At 42.1% G+C, this 13,181-nt stretch overlaps 1 protein-coding gene across 1 annotated transcript in view; it reads left to right on the forward strand.

Annotated features, from left to right (window-relative positions):
- DUSP27 (dual specificity phosphatase 27 (putative)) overlaps positions 1–7,441 on the forward strand; it is a 10,263-nt gene extending 2,822 nt beyond the window's left edge. Inside the window, exons 2-5 of the mRNA XM_009076586.1 lie at positions 230–324; positions 1,271–1,502; positions 2,261–2,478; positions 4,617–7,441. Coding sequence (XP_009074834.1) covers positions 230–324; positions 1,271–1,502; positions 2,261–2,478; positions 4,617–7,441 — 3,370 coding nt within the window. The remainder of the gene's footprint in view (positions 1–229; positions 325–1,270; positions 1,503–2,260; positions 2,479–4,616) is intronic.
- The last annotated feature ends 5,740 nt before the right edge of the window (positions 7,442–13,181 follow it).

Consider the following 13,181-nt stretch of genomic DNA (forward strand, 5'->3'; position numbering starts at 1 on the left):
CCTGTCTTCATCCTGCCAACACTGGAAAATAAGGCATATTCAAAGCCTGTAGCACCATACTGGAGAGCAGGGTGGGAGAAGAGCTGGGGCTTCCCTTCTACAATCAAAAGATCCTCACTGCTCCAGTTCCCTGCTGTTCCTCTCTGGAATGGGTGAAAAGGGCTAAAGTCCTGGGGATGGGATCCCAGTGGAGGACATTTGCCTAATAGGCAGTGTGGTTGGTTGACAGGTATTCAGTCATATCGGACACTGATACAGAGAGCATCTTCATGGAGCCAATCCATCTGTCATCTGCTGTGGCTGCCAAACAAATAATCAATGAAGGTAAGAGGAGGAAGGGTAAAAGAACTATGTCAGTAATAGAGACCTGAGTTGCACTGGTTTTGCCTTTCTTATGCAGAGATCCAAAAATGGTAAAAAAGCCTTTATGAGAAAACCCCACCTGAGGCAGAGGTGAAAACCACAAAGAAATAACAATTTACAGAAAGGTTTGGTGACTTCCTATGAAGTTGTGCAATGAATCTGTGACAGAATTATGTACCACAGTGGTGAATACAGTTTGAGTGCTGATTGCTCACTGCAGCAAACTGAATTAGAATAGAAATAGAAATAGAAATAGAATAGAATAGAATAGAATAGAATAGAATAGAATAGAATAGAATAGAATAGAATAGAATAGGAGTATTTCACTTGTAAGGGACATACAACAAACATCTAGTCCAACTGCCTGACGACAGCAGGACTGACCAAAAGTTAAAGCACATTATTAAGGGCATTGTCCAACATCTCTTAAACAGTGGCAGGGATGGGGCATTGACTACCTCTCTAGAAAGCCTATTTCAGTGTTTGAGCACCCTCTTGGTGAAGAAATGCTCCCCAATGCCCAGTCTGAACCTCCCCAGTGCAGCTTTGAACCATTCCCACACATCTGATCACTGCATACCAATGAGATATGCTCAGCAGCTCCCTCTTCACTTGCCCTCCTCAGGAAGGTGTAGAGAGCAGCTGCATTCTTCTGAGGCCCTTAACTCCCAGGCCTTTGGCCAGTGTGGGTCTCTGGACTGAGAGGACAGTGCAATATGCTCTTCCCATTACTAACTACCCTGAGGCTACTAGATAAGCATGAACATGCACATGTTGCAGACATAATGGTGTGATGTTACCAGGGGAAAAAAGCAAGCCACAAGGCTTGTCCCAGGCACAAGTAATGACAGGTCATATATTTGCACTGTTTTTACATGCTTTTAGTTACAATGTCAGTTTATTCCAGAACTGAAGACAAAGGACATCAGGGCAGATTCAGGGTGTCCCAGGATGTTAGAGTCTGCGCAGCAGCTGATGGTGGAAGACCTGTACAACCGCGTTAAGGAGAAGATTGATGACACCAGCTTGTTTAACACGCCGTGTGTGATGGACTTACAGAGGGCACTCATGAAGGACAGGCTGGAGACCCCCAGGGATGCTGTGGATGAAGTCTGGCCTAATGTCTTCATAGCAGAAAAGTGAGTGTCGGCTTTTGTCATCAAGTTGCATGAGATTCCCAGTGAAGGGTCAAACGGAACCATTGAAGGCATAACATGTATTACATGCATCTAATATCTTTCATCCCTAGAGAGCCCCAAAGTGTTTTTCAGAATATACTCACAGAAATCTCTATGCACTGAAAAGTAAATACTTCTGGAACAGAATCAGCAGTTTTCCTATACTGTTTTGATGCTTCAACAGTTTAGGAGAGGAAGAGTCAAAAGAGTCAAAATTCCACTGTTCTGATTGGAATTTAGCTCTGAAATTAGGACTGAAATCTTTGTTATGTGAAAGAGAGCTAAAACAGAAGTGACATAGCAAATGTCAAGTGAAAATGGTTAGGTTTCTGTACTGTGATTCAGCTGCCTGAGACACCTGTGTAAGTGACCAAACAGAATTAGAAGGAAATACAGTGTAAAGCGTCAATTATGGAGTGATGAAAATTGATAAGCAGGTAAACAGCCTGAACCTAGGAAGGCAGTATGAGCTTAAAATCAAGCTGGAGTGAAAACGGAGCATGTGGCTCTACACGTGAACGCAGGTTTCTTGTTTTCTTTTTCCAGTGAGTATTGGAAAGAAATACCTGTAGAACTGTCCAAGGACATTAATGTCTGAGTGGAGCCGCATGTTGGATGAGTAACACAGGCTGGGAGTTCTGTAGACCTTGTAGCAGAGAGCTTCTTTCCTATCCAGCATAGGAGCACTGATCGTTAACATCTTTGTTTCTTTTCTGAAGAAGCGTTGCAGTGAACAAAAGCCGTTTGAAGAGACTGGGGATCACCCATGTCTTGAATGCAGCCCATGGGACAGGTGTATACACAGGACCAAGTTTCTACAATGGTCTCAATATTCAATACCTGGGCATTGAAGTGGATGATTTTCCAGATATGGATATCTCCAAACACTTCCGCCCAGCTGCGGAGTTCCTTGATGAAGCACTGCTGACTTACAGGGGTAAGAGAAGATGACAGTGGTTCCAGAATGCTTGTGAATGAATGGGTGGAAGTGTTACTCTGATAAACAGCCAATGCCATGTTTGTGATGAAGAGAAGGCAAATCCTTTCATCTCTGCATGCAGTTCTAGTGAACACTTTTTGCCCATCTCTGGCATGCCTCATTCAAAACTGGGAGCAAACCAGTAAGAGGAGGAGCCCACCAGCCCCTGCTGCAAGCCCCAGGTCTCCTACTCAAATTGTCTGCAAGGCATCTCGCTCAGCTACTTTGAAAGTACCCTACTACTGCAAAGAGTAGAAGCTCTGCTCTAATACGTTTTTAAATATTGATATTGTATAACTCTATATATGTCTCCATATATTAATGCGATTTTCAGTTTTGCCATGATGCTTATTACAAACAGGTTGATTTACTAGAACAATCCAAATGGCTGAGTTGAACCTATGGGTGTCTACAGCCGTGCTACTTTCTAAATTGCTGGACTCTATTTCCATGGCAACTGTTATTCTGTGGACCTTCAGTGCATACTGGTCATTTTGTTGCAGCTTCAGTGGACAGGTAGAAATACCTTTATGCAGTTCAATATGGAAATGACCACCAGGATCAGTGATATAACTGATATTCTTCATATATATAGTCAATGAATTTAATTTTTGTAGAGAGGCAAGAGATTACCTCCTAGTCAAAGTGATGGTATGAAAAGTGCCAGGTTTTGTTAGTACACAAGGAAAGTTGAGCCAATTTTAATAGCTCAATAACACAAGGAAGGACACTCTATCCATCTGTGTTCTTCCTCATAACTCCCATTACTACCCTTGGCATAGACCAGGTGCTTACTGCTACTGGCATTCACTGACCCTTCAGCTCTCTAATCCAGCCTAAATGGCAGCCCAGAAGGGAAGAGATGTTTTTCCCCTGGATTCGGGATCTGAACTGCCTTGTTAAGGGCCCAGTAAATAGCAGAGCCAACACAGGAAAGGATGCACCTAGGTAGGGGAGCCTCGAAAGAAAACAGAGGAAGGAGATCTCCCCTTTTTGCTGAGCTGTTAGATTGGCTTTTGTGGCTGTTAAAACACTTGGAAGGCAACCAAGACTTTTGATGCTAAGAAAGGTGTAAAAGACATTTTGGTATTGTAGGAAGAGGCACTTGTGATAACATCAGCAGTCAGAGCAGTGGTGTTTAAACTGGCTTCATTAAGTTTCAGTGCAAACAGTTTGATTAAACTGGAGTTTATCACACACACATTTAGAAACAGTAATTTCAGTTATTTGCAAGCGAGCAAAGCCTCATTTATGCTCTCTTCATATCTACAAGCTTTTCTTTAGCTGTAATTTGCTATAAAAGTAACTTTAAAAAAAACTAATTCTTCTGTGCCAAAGCTTCGTTTTCTGCGAGAGGTAGAAAATGCCATAAAATAAAGCAGGTTTGATTGTCTCTCTTACAGTCACTGTTACAGGACAGTAGGTTCCAGTAGTTTGAAGCAGCTGTATCAGTTTGTCAGAGTCAAAATAAGTTCTCTTCAGCCACTTGCTTGGTTCTCTTCTTCTAAGATACACTATGACTTTGGCCACCAGCCAGTCTACATGTAACTGTTTGAGTGTACCTTGCAAAGCTGATCTGGATTCTGGCAAAAATCTAATAAAATTAATACAAAATTGTATCCAAGTCCTATAATATGCCTTATAAAAATGTTATTTGCTTGTCCTCCCAATGCCTTCTTGGAGGCTAATGCTAATGTCTCCATTTTTACATATGGGAAAACAAGCATGGAAAGCTTAAATGCCTGACCCTATGTCAGGCAGCAAGCCAAGAGTGCTGTATCACTTGTCTTTTTAATACCTATTATAAGCTTTTTGGTTATTTGAGTAAGTGAATTACACAGGCAAAAATACAAATATTATTTAAATTGTTTGAAAATATGCCTGCCTGCAGCTTTTCAAACTAGTGTGCTTTTTATTCTTATGTATCTAGATTTTTATTAAGGTAAAGCTAACAAATATTTGGTATTGATTTCAGTCACTGAAACATATATCTATCTAATTTTTAATGCTATTCAGAGAATACTTTTGTGCTACATACCAGAACAACCTCTCTGGTATTAGAAATAGCTCATTACTTTTCTATTCAATATCTGTAGGCAGAATCCTTGTCAGCAGTGAAATGGGAATCAGTCGCTCAGCTGTGCTGGTGGCTGCTTACCTGATGATCTACCACCATATGACCATCCTGGAGGCCCTGATGACACTGAGAAAGAAACGAGCCATTTACCCCAACGACGGCTTTTTGAAACAGCTGCGGGAGCTCAATGAGCAACTGCTGGAGGAGCGAGAGCTGGAGCATTCTGGAGATGAAGATGTGACTCCTAGTCAAAGTCCTGTTGCCCATGCAGGGACTTCTTCCCGGCTCTCTGGAGCTGGGGACTCAGAAAGCGTCATGGGAGCCAGAGCCCACTCCATCACAGTAGAAGAGGAGGACAGCAGCAGCATGCTGGGTAGTTTTGTGAGCTCGTCATCAGTGGAAAAAACTAGCTGGGTTTCCAAACACTCCACTCTGATCAGTGAGGAGGAAGAGGAACAGTTGTATGAGGAATGGAGGAAGAAGCAAGGCCTGTCTGCAAAGAAACTAGGAGTTAACCATGAAAGAAGAACATCTCCAAATCGCCTGGATCAGGAAGAGGAGCAGTCTGATGAGGATGTGGAACAGAGGATCCATGACTGGCAGCGCAGAAATGAGAAATACCAAATGGAGGGTACACCCAGGGGTGAGAATGGTGATTCTGGCATGGGGGGAAGACCTTACCCATCAGGTGAATTCAGTGATGTTGAGAGTGTGAGCAGTTTTGAGATCCGAACCCTGAAAAAACAGCGGGAAGCCAGTAGCTTTAGCAGGATGAGAAGGAGCCGCACAGGCTCTGTGTCTTCTGAGAGCACTTGGGACATGTGGAACCAGAGGCTTCTGGAGATTGAGAAAGAAGCTGCTCAGAGGTATCATTCTAAGAATAAAAACTGTGGGGAGAGACAATCCCCAGAAACAAGAAGAAAGGAGAGGGATGTGGATGAGGAGAGTGTGCTTTCAGACAGTAGTTCCTTCTACAATTTCTGCCAAAAGAACAAAGACAAGTTGACTCCTCTAGAAAGGTGGAAGGTCAAGAGGATCCAGTTCGGCTTTCACAAGAAGGATTTAGAACCATCGTCATCGTCTGCACCATCTCCAGCAGAAGATGGCAGTCAGGAAGGTGGGGAGGGAACAGACGGAAAGAGTTTGTCAGATATTGACCTGACTGCTTACCAGGCTTGGAAAATGAAGCGACAGAAGAAGGTGGGCAGTGAAAGCAGCAAGGAGGAATTTGTGGAATTTGCCAAAACTGAAGATTCTGCTTCAGTTAAAAAGAAGCAGAGGCGTGCAGAGCTCCTTGAACGTTCCAAGAAAATTTTAGAAGAAAGCCAGTCCATGTGCAGCTGGGAGACAGACAGTACGATGAGTGGGAGTATCCCCCTGTCAGCTTTCTGGGCCTCAGCGCCTTCTGCAAGTGGTGCTGACGATTCAGCTTCTGCCCTAAGCATGCAGACAAATCATTCATCTTTCTCACAGCCCAGGAGCAGCACAGGAGCAATGCAGCCTCCGATGCCAAGCATACCCCTTCCCAATCTCACAGTTGGTCCAGGTGACACAATATCCATGGCAAGCATTCAGAACTGGATCGCTAACGTGGTCAGTGAAACCATTGCTCAAAAGCAAAATGAGATCATGATGCTGTCCCGTCCATCATCTGCAATGGCCTCCCTTGGCAGGCGAGTAGATGATGATAAGGTTTCTCTTCTCAGTGCTCAGAGTGGCTCATCACTTGCTACCTCTCAGCTTCACCAGCAGGACATGCATAGGGCTGAGTCGCAGTCTGTCCTGTCTTGCAATACCTCAGTGAGCGCAAGGACAGAAGGCACTAGTTCCAACATGAAGACAACACAGACAAGCAAGCCACTCTACAGCCTCTTTGCTGATGATGTTGACCTGAAGAAACTCAGGAGGAAGGAAAAGGAGATGCAAATGGAAATGAGAGAAAAAATGTCAGATTATCAAATTGAAAAGGTGATCAGAGACAATAAACGCAGCACTTTATTTAAAAAAAAGATGACCAAAGGAGAGGAAAATGAAATAGAAGATGACACAGAATGTGCAACAAATAGCCACGGGCGCCCCATGCAAGGAGAACTTTACAGAACGGAAGCAGTCTTTGATCTGTCCAGTCAACCTGCAAACTCAGGGGCACCGAAGTCAGAGATAGAGACTGACATTACCAAGTGGCTCAGTGGCCTGAAAGCAGAAAGAGAACCACCGTCATATTATGATCAGACTGAGAAAACTAGGGAGAAATATAGCAGATCATCCAAAGTTAGACAGATGGATTCTGAAACATCCAGTTACAGATTCTGCAGATCCCAAAGAGAAGAGCTAGACAGCCAATCTTCCTACGAGTCAAAAGGAGATTCACTGAGAACCATGTCAAGATTTTCCTCTGCTTCTGCAAAAGAGGACAAAAAGATGTATAAGTTCACAAGGTCAAGGGTCAGTGAGACAAGTTCCAGAGAAAACAGCCCAGAGCTGCATGTTTTCAGCCAATCACCTGAACCACCCTTTGACTCTGAATCCCCTGAACCATCTACACAGAGCCGAGTTAGATCTCATCATGTAGAGGCATGTGAGGAGGAGGCCAGGTCAGACGTGTCAGAATTTGGAGCAAAGAGAAAGTTCACCCAGAGCTTTTCAAAGTCTGAAGAGGATGGAAAGAAGGAGGCAAAAGTGGAGCAAAGTCAAGAAAGATTTGCCTCTAGACAGTTCTCTCAGTACAGGCGAAGCACACGTAAAGAAGAGGAAGAAGAGATGGATGATGATGCCATTATTGCTGCTTGGAGAAGCCGACTAGAAGAAACTACAGCAAAGCTTCAGCGGAGAAGGGAAGAGTGACCAAGATCAGACTACAGGAACACAAGCAGAGCCACAGAGTCCCTGAATCACTCATTCATCATTATATTTTTGATAATCCTTTGTGGTTTGTAGGGCATTTCCTGCAGATAGTTCTCTTCTTAATCAAAAGCGATAAAGGGAAGAGGTCAAGTTCTGCAAGTGTTTGTGGTTTGTCAGAAAGAAGATGCTAGTATTAAATGATCAATGTAGGTAGGAACACAATGTTAGAAGCCATTAGGAGCCAGACGATGTTTCAGCAGCAAAAGCAAGTGACGGTGGCACCTCAAGTCAAAAGACCAATCACATCCCATTTTGGCTATTTCAATTTCCTAGTGTCGTTAAAGACTGGACATATTTTTTTCCTAGGATCTTTTTGATCATAAATGGAAGAAGCCACAGCCTTTTCTAGGAACTTGAAGAATGTTTCTCTCTTAATCAGTTTTACTTTATACCACTGAGAAGATATTACCAGGTAGGCTCCATTTTCTGCACCATTCTTACAAATGTCTACAGAAATAAGACAGTTCAGGGAAATACATGTTCTGTTTTACTTTGATAAGTAGCAGAAGCAAAGTGAAATACTAGAAAAAAGAAGATGCCTCCTTTTTAGAAGTTCAGTGCAGTAATAAACGTATTCCTGTGGTACCATTGTTTTCTATTAGATGGAGTCATCTCTGCTCCAGTGTGGTTGGTTCCTGATAATAACTTTGGGTCAACAAAGGAAAAATGCAGTAATATTAACAGCCATTTAAAAATTTTATTTTTAGGTAGTTAAAGAATGGAGTTAGGATTAGTGTTAGGTTAGGCTGGGTTTCTGAAGTACTGACTTTACTTTGGTTTCTATATGCAGCTCAGCTAACTCGGTGCTTTTTCTGTCTATAGTCAAATTGTCATGTATTAGTTTTCACAATTGCCTTAAAAGAGTGATGCACAAACTGACCTCATAATAAAATTGTGTATAACTAAAGCATGGGTACAAGGCAACATGCACCTAAGGACAAATTCTGTGTCTGTGAAGGTGGTACCTGAGAGCTTGGTTCTAGGTTTAGTTGGCATGTTATAGTTGACATGCTGTTTGTATCATGAGCTACAGAGCACACTTTCCAGAGTGAGAGGAAGAAGAGCAGTCTCCATGTTAACTGTGTACAGCAGGCTCAGAGCCTTAGGTCTTTCCATGCCCAGCAGAGCATTGTGAGCTTGTGTGACATGATCTACCAGACCTGCCACAGCATCTCTCGTGAGGCATGTATGACACTGTGTCTTTGACACACCAAAGCATCCAACTCTCTGTCACTGGTCAACATCCTCCATCTCTCTCTTATAAACATATAGGCCAGTTTCTACCGACTTTGGCTCTGGAATTATCTGTTCCCTCTTCTGTAGAGACTGTATTTTGAAACAACAAAGCCCTCTGGCAGAGCTGAATATAAAACAACAATGGAGGGATGATGCAGTAGTGCTCTTGCACAGGAAGTTTTTCTTTTTCTTGTAATCTCTTCTCCCTCCCACTGTGATGCTTAGAGCTCACTATTACAATTATGCTAGTACCTCTCCCTATTTTAATTGTGTAATATAGACATCAGGCTCCACAGGGCAAGGCTCTTTGTCACTGTCTGTGTGACACTACACACATCAGCAACACTATCTAAATAATGGTAACTGATAACAAAATGCTGCTGGTAATTTTCCTAAACTTAGAATAATTTCTCTCATCTATAACTCAGTGATTAGACATTGTCCCTGCTTCTCTGAAGATACAGATGACTCTTTCTGACGGCCAGGACTGGGCTAAATGATAGCTCCTTATTGTCAGGTGAATGGAGTATCAAAATCAGGTGATTGAACAGTAAGAGGGGTGGAAAAATAAGAGAAAGAACATATTTTACTTGTGTGGGTTGTTTTGGGGTTGGGTTTATTTTAGTAAACTCAGATTACATTTTTGAAGTATATAAGGAATATAGTCTTAATGTTTCAGGTGTGCAGAGGTGCTCTAAGGTTTATAATGCTCTTTCACTACAATACAGTATATAATACAATGCATCCCTTGTTTCTGCATACTTCCATGAGTTGTATTTTTTTTTTCAGGAGTGAAATTCCAGGCTTTGATCCACATTCTGAGATTTGATATTGAATTTCTGTGATGTGTGTTAGGATAGGCATTTCCCTCTTTTCTTCATCCCTGGTAAAGTTGCTCCGTGGAAAACACCTCTGCATAGACATATTTGAAACTTGCTTTAATTTCAGCCTAGAAAAGGCCTTAAGTTTCGATGGATCAAAGTGGAAGTGTGCAATACCTTCTGGCACTGTATTTACTTTTTTATCAAAGGCTGATTCCCTCTGAAAAATCTCTCTCCCTCTTCCTGTGCCTGGCAGTTCCCAGCAGAGGAGCCTGTCCTCCGCAGTACTGTAGGGGGCATCTCGCGCTGTAAAAGATGAGCAGTAGATGATGTAGTAATTGGTTTCATTTTGCACTGTACAGCACAGCCTTTGTTTGGGCAGCATTTTGATTTAAACACTAGTCTAGGTCTGCTGCGCAAATAAATTATTCAGGACCGAGGGGCAGAATATGGTTCTATAACAAGTCTGAGCCAAACCATCCTGATAGCGAGTTTTGACCCTTCTGAGAAAGGGTTAAGTGGGTTCTGCTGACTCATTGAGGTAGGTGGCTTATTAGTTCACTCGTGTAAAAGGGAGATAAAAATGGTTTGCTGGGGAGAGGCCATCTAAGATGCTGGCTGAGCAGTCATGAGGGAGAAGCCTTAGAAATAGCTGAACTTTATTTTCTTATTGCTTATATCCTTGTTAATAAAGCCAACCCCCTAAAGCAATAAGGGGGTGGGGATCATTCTGGAGTCCGAGCAGTATATGGCCAGTGCTTGAAAGCAAGATGGGAAAGGCTCCAGCTCACAGGTATAAATTACATGAAACAGTGACATAAAGACCTTGCATGGTGAAAATATTAAAGCATTCAGTCATAAGACCAATAACCAGGAGAGACAGAAATGGAGAGGTTGGAGGCAGGCTAGAAAGTCAGGTTTTAAGATGAGAATTTAGAAGGAGATAAGGAATTGCTGAAAGGGGAGAGGTCTGCACAGATTGTTTCAGGTGGCCAGAGCTGCAGAGTGAATAGTTTTTCAGCAATGACACCAGTCTGGCACTAGATTAAAAGAGTAAATAAGTACCCAAATTTATCTAGGAAGGATTTTTCAGTAAAGATGCTCTGGGGCTGGTATTTTTGCTCAGACTCAGTTTGTTGCTCTAGGCAGGAGGGGTTATTTTGGCATTGTATAGTGGAAGGTGAAAGTGCAAGGAGCATCCATACGGTCAGTTAAGAATATAAACACAGGAACATCAGAAAGGCTCTATGGGGTCAGACCAAAGGTCTATCTGGCTCAATATCCTGTCTCTGACAGAGAACAACAGCAAATACCTAGGGAAGAATATAAGAGCAGTGATACAAGTGATATTTCCTCAGCATCATCTTCCAGCCTGTAATCATTTGCAACTCAAGGCCTTCCTGAGCCAGGTGTGATATTTTTGTATTTCATAGCCTTTAATAGGTTTTCCTTCTTTGAAAGTGCCTAGTAATTTTTGAGTTATAACCATTTCAGCCTTGTACCCACTGGCCTCCACGATCTCTTGTGGCAAGAAGTCCCACAAGTTACTCTATGTGGAATGCTAAACCTTTTTGTCTGTTCTGAACCCTCTACCCACTAGCCTTTAATGCCAATGCAGTATCTGTTTAGTATCTACATGTCCCATGAGATTTTACCCTCCCTCTGTTGTTACGTCCCATCCTTAGCTCTCTGTTTTTCAGCCTGATTTACTCATTTCTCATCTAGGGGCTGCTCCATGTCTCTCATTATCCCAACCATTTTTCTCCAAACCCTTTCTAGTTCTTCTGCTTTGTCACATCTGAGATGAGGGACCAAATCCTCCCACAGTATCCAAGGTGCAGTTGTGGCAGGGATTAATCCTGTGGCATAATGACCTTCTTTTTTTATGTTCTCAGTTCCTTTCCTATTAACTCCTAACAGTTTGCATGTTTCTTTGGCTGCTGCTGAGCACCAGGGTGATATTTTCATAGAACTATTTATTACATACACAGAATCTCATTGCTGGATGGCAATGGTCAGATCCAAGACCATCATTTCATATATTTAATTTTCTTTTGTGCAATGCTTTACCTTTATTAGCCTTGAATTTCATCTGCCATCTCACTGCTCAGTCTCTTGGTCTCATTAAGTCCTTCTGTGTTTTTCCATAGCCATCCTCCCATTTCTACTCCTCTAATTCCTTAATGTCTTTTGTACAACGTAGAAACTCAGAGTATGTGGGAAGCAAAGAAGTTAAGGAGGGATAGATGAGAGAGAAAGCCATTTGATGTTGGTCTGCTTGAAGTAAGAAATAAGAAAGTGATGAAAGCTGGAGAGCTAGGAGATAAATGTTCAAAAAGAGATCTGAAGACAATAGGCAAATTAAGAAGGGGACCTACACTGGTTGGAGACAGGAAGATGCATATGTAAGCCAAAGAGGCTAATGCAATATATTAATTTGTTTAGATGTATAACAATATGGGGAAAGGCTATGAGACAACCTCTGTGAGAAAGAAGGGGATTTGAAGAAATTGCAAGTCTGAGAGACACATGGAGGGGACTGTGAGAAATGGAAAGGATGAGAGACATTAGTGGGACACAGGTGATAAAATAACATCTGTGCTAGACTGGGAATTCAATGTGGCACAAGCAAGTCTGGAAGGAAGCGGAAATGTGCCAGAAATATGTTATTCCTAGTGTAACAGCTGCATTCTGCATCGTAATACTGATAGGTGTGGGGCCATGGCCCATTTCCCCCATCTAGGAATTTCAGGGCAATGTGATTTATTGCATGTGGCACTGGTTTAGACTGGACAATTTTAAAAGGAGTTTAGCACCATTTCCTTCCTTTACAGCTCCTTGAGAAATGCTTACACATTAGCTGTGCTGGAGAGCTAGGTGAATTATGAGACAAAAGTTTTATTTGGGGATGGTTATGTTGCATTACCTGCCTTTCCTTAAAGGGTTTAGCTGGAATACATTCAATATAGACATTATAATGTGAAAACACAATATCCATGACCCTCCTAAATTTATAGACAGTGCAACAAAGATACTGAAAGCATGTGATTAATATAGTCTAGGGCTCGGACACAGACCCTGCATGCTCATGTACTCCAGAAAAATCTCTTTGAGAGCTACCTACCTATTCTCTGGAATTTCACTTGTCATTTAGAAAAATGAAAGTGGGTCAAATCTCTGGCCATTCTAATTGTGAAGAAAACTTCCAAAATGGAAACTATGGGTAACAAATAAACAGTTCTCTAGAGAGGTGGAAGCATAGCTCTAAATGGTGTGTGAACTGCCCCGGTCATCTCAGCAAGGTGCTAACTTACTTGCCCAGGAGCCCAGGAGTAATAATTTAAATGCCAATGATACTTGTTACATTGTTCTTCATGTAAAAAAAAAAAGAGAAAGGTTCAAATTCGATGTATTTGTGTTGTGTATTGCCAATACCAGCATAATCTACTTGAATAATGAACACTGTCATTCTGGCTACTCCTAGGAACAGAAATTTTTTGGACATGGAAAAATCTTTTTGTTTTGTTTTGTTTTGCCTAGGCTGCCTTTTGTTCTTCGGTACATTTCAACATATTCAGGAGACAATTTCATGTTGCTTCCATCTATCCCCCCCCCCGTTACAA

This window comes from Acanthisitta chloris, unplaced genomic scaffold (assembly GCF_000695815.1).
Source record: "Acanthisitta chloris isolate BGI_N310 unplaced genomic scaffold, ASM69581v1 scaffold9966, whole genome shotgun sequence".
Lineage (NCBI taxonomy): Eukaryota > Metazoa > Chordata > Aves > Passeriformes > Acanthisittidae > Acanthisitta > Acanthisitta chloris.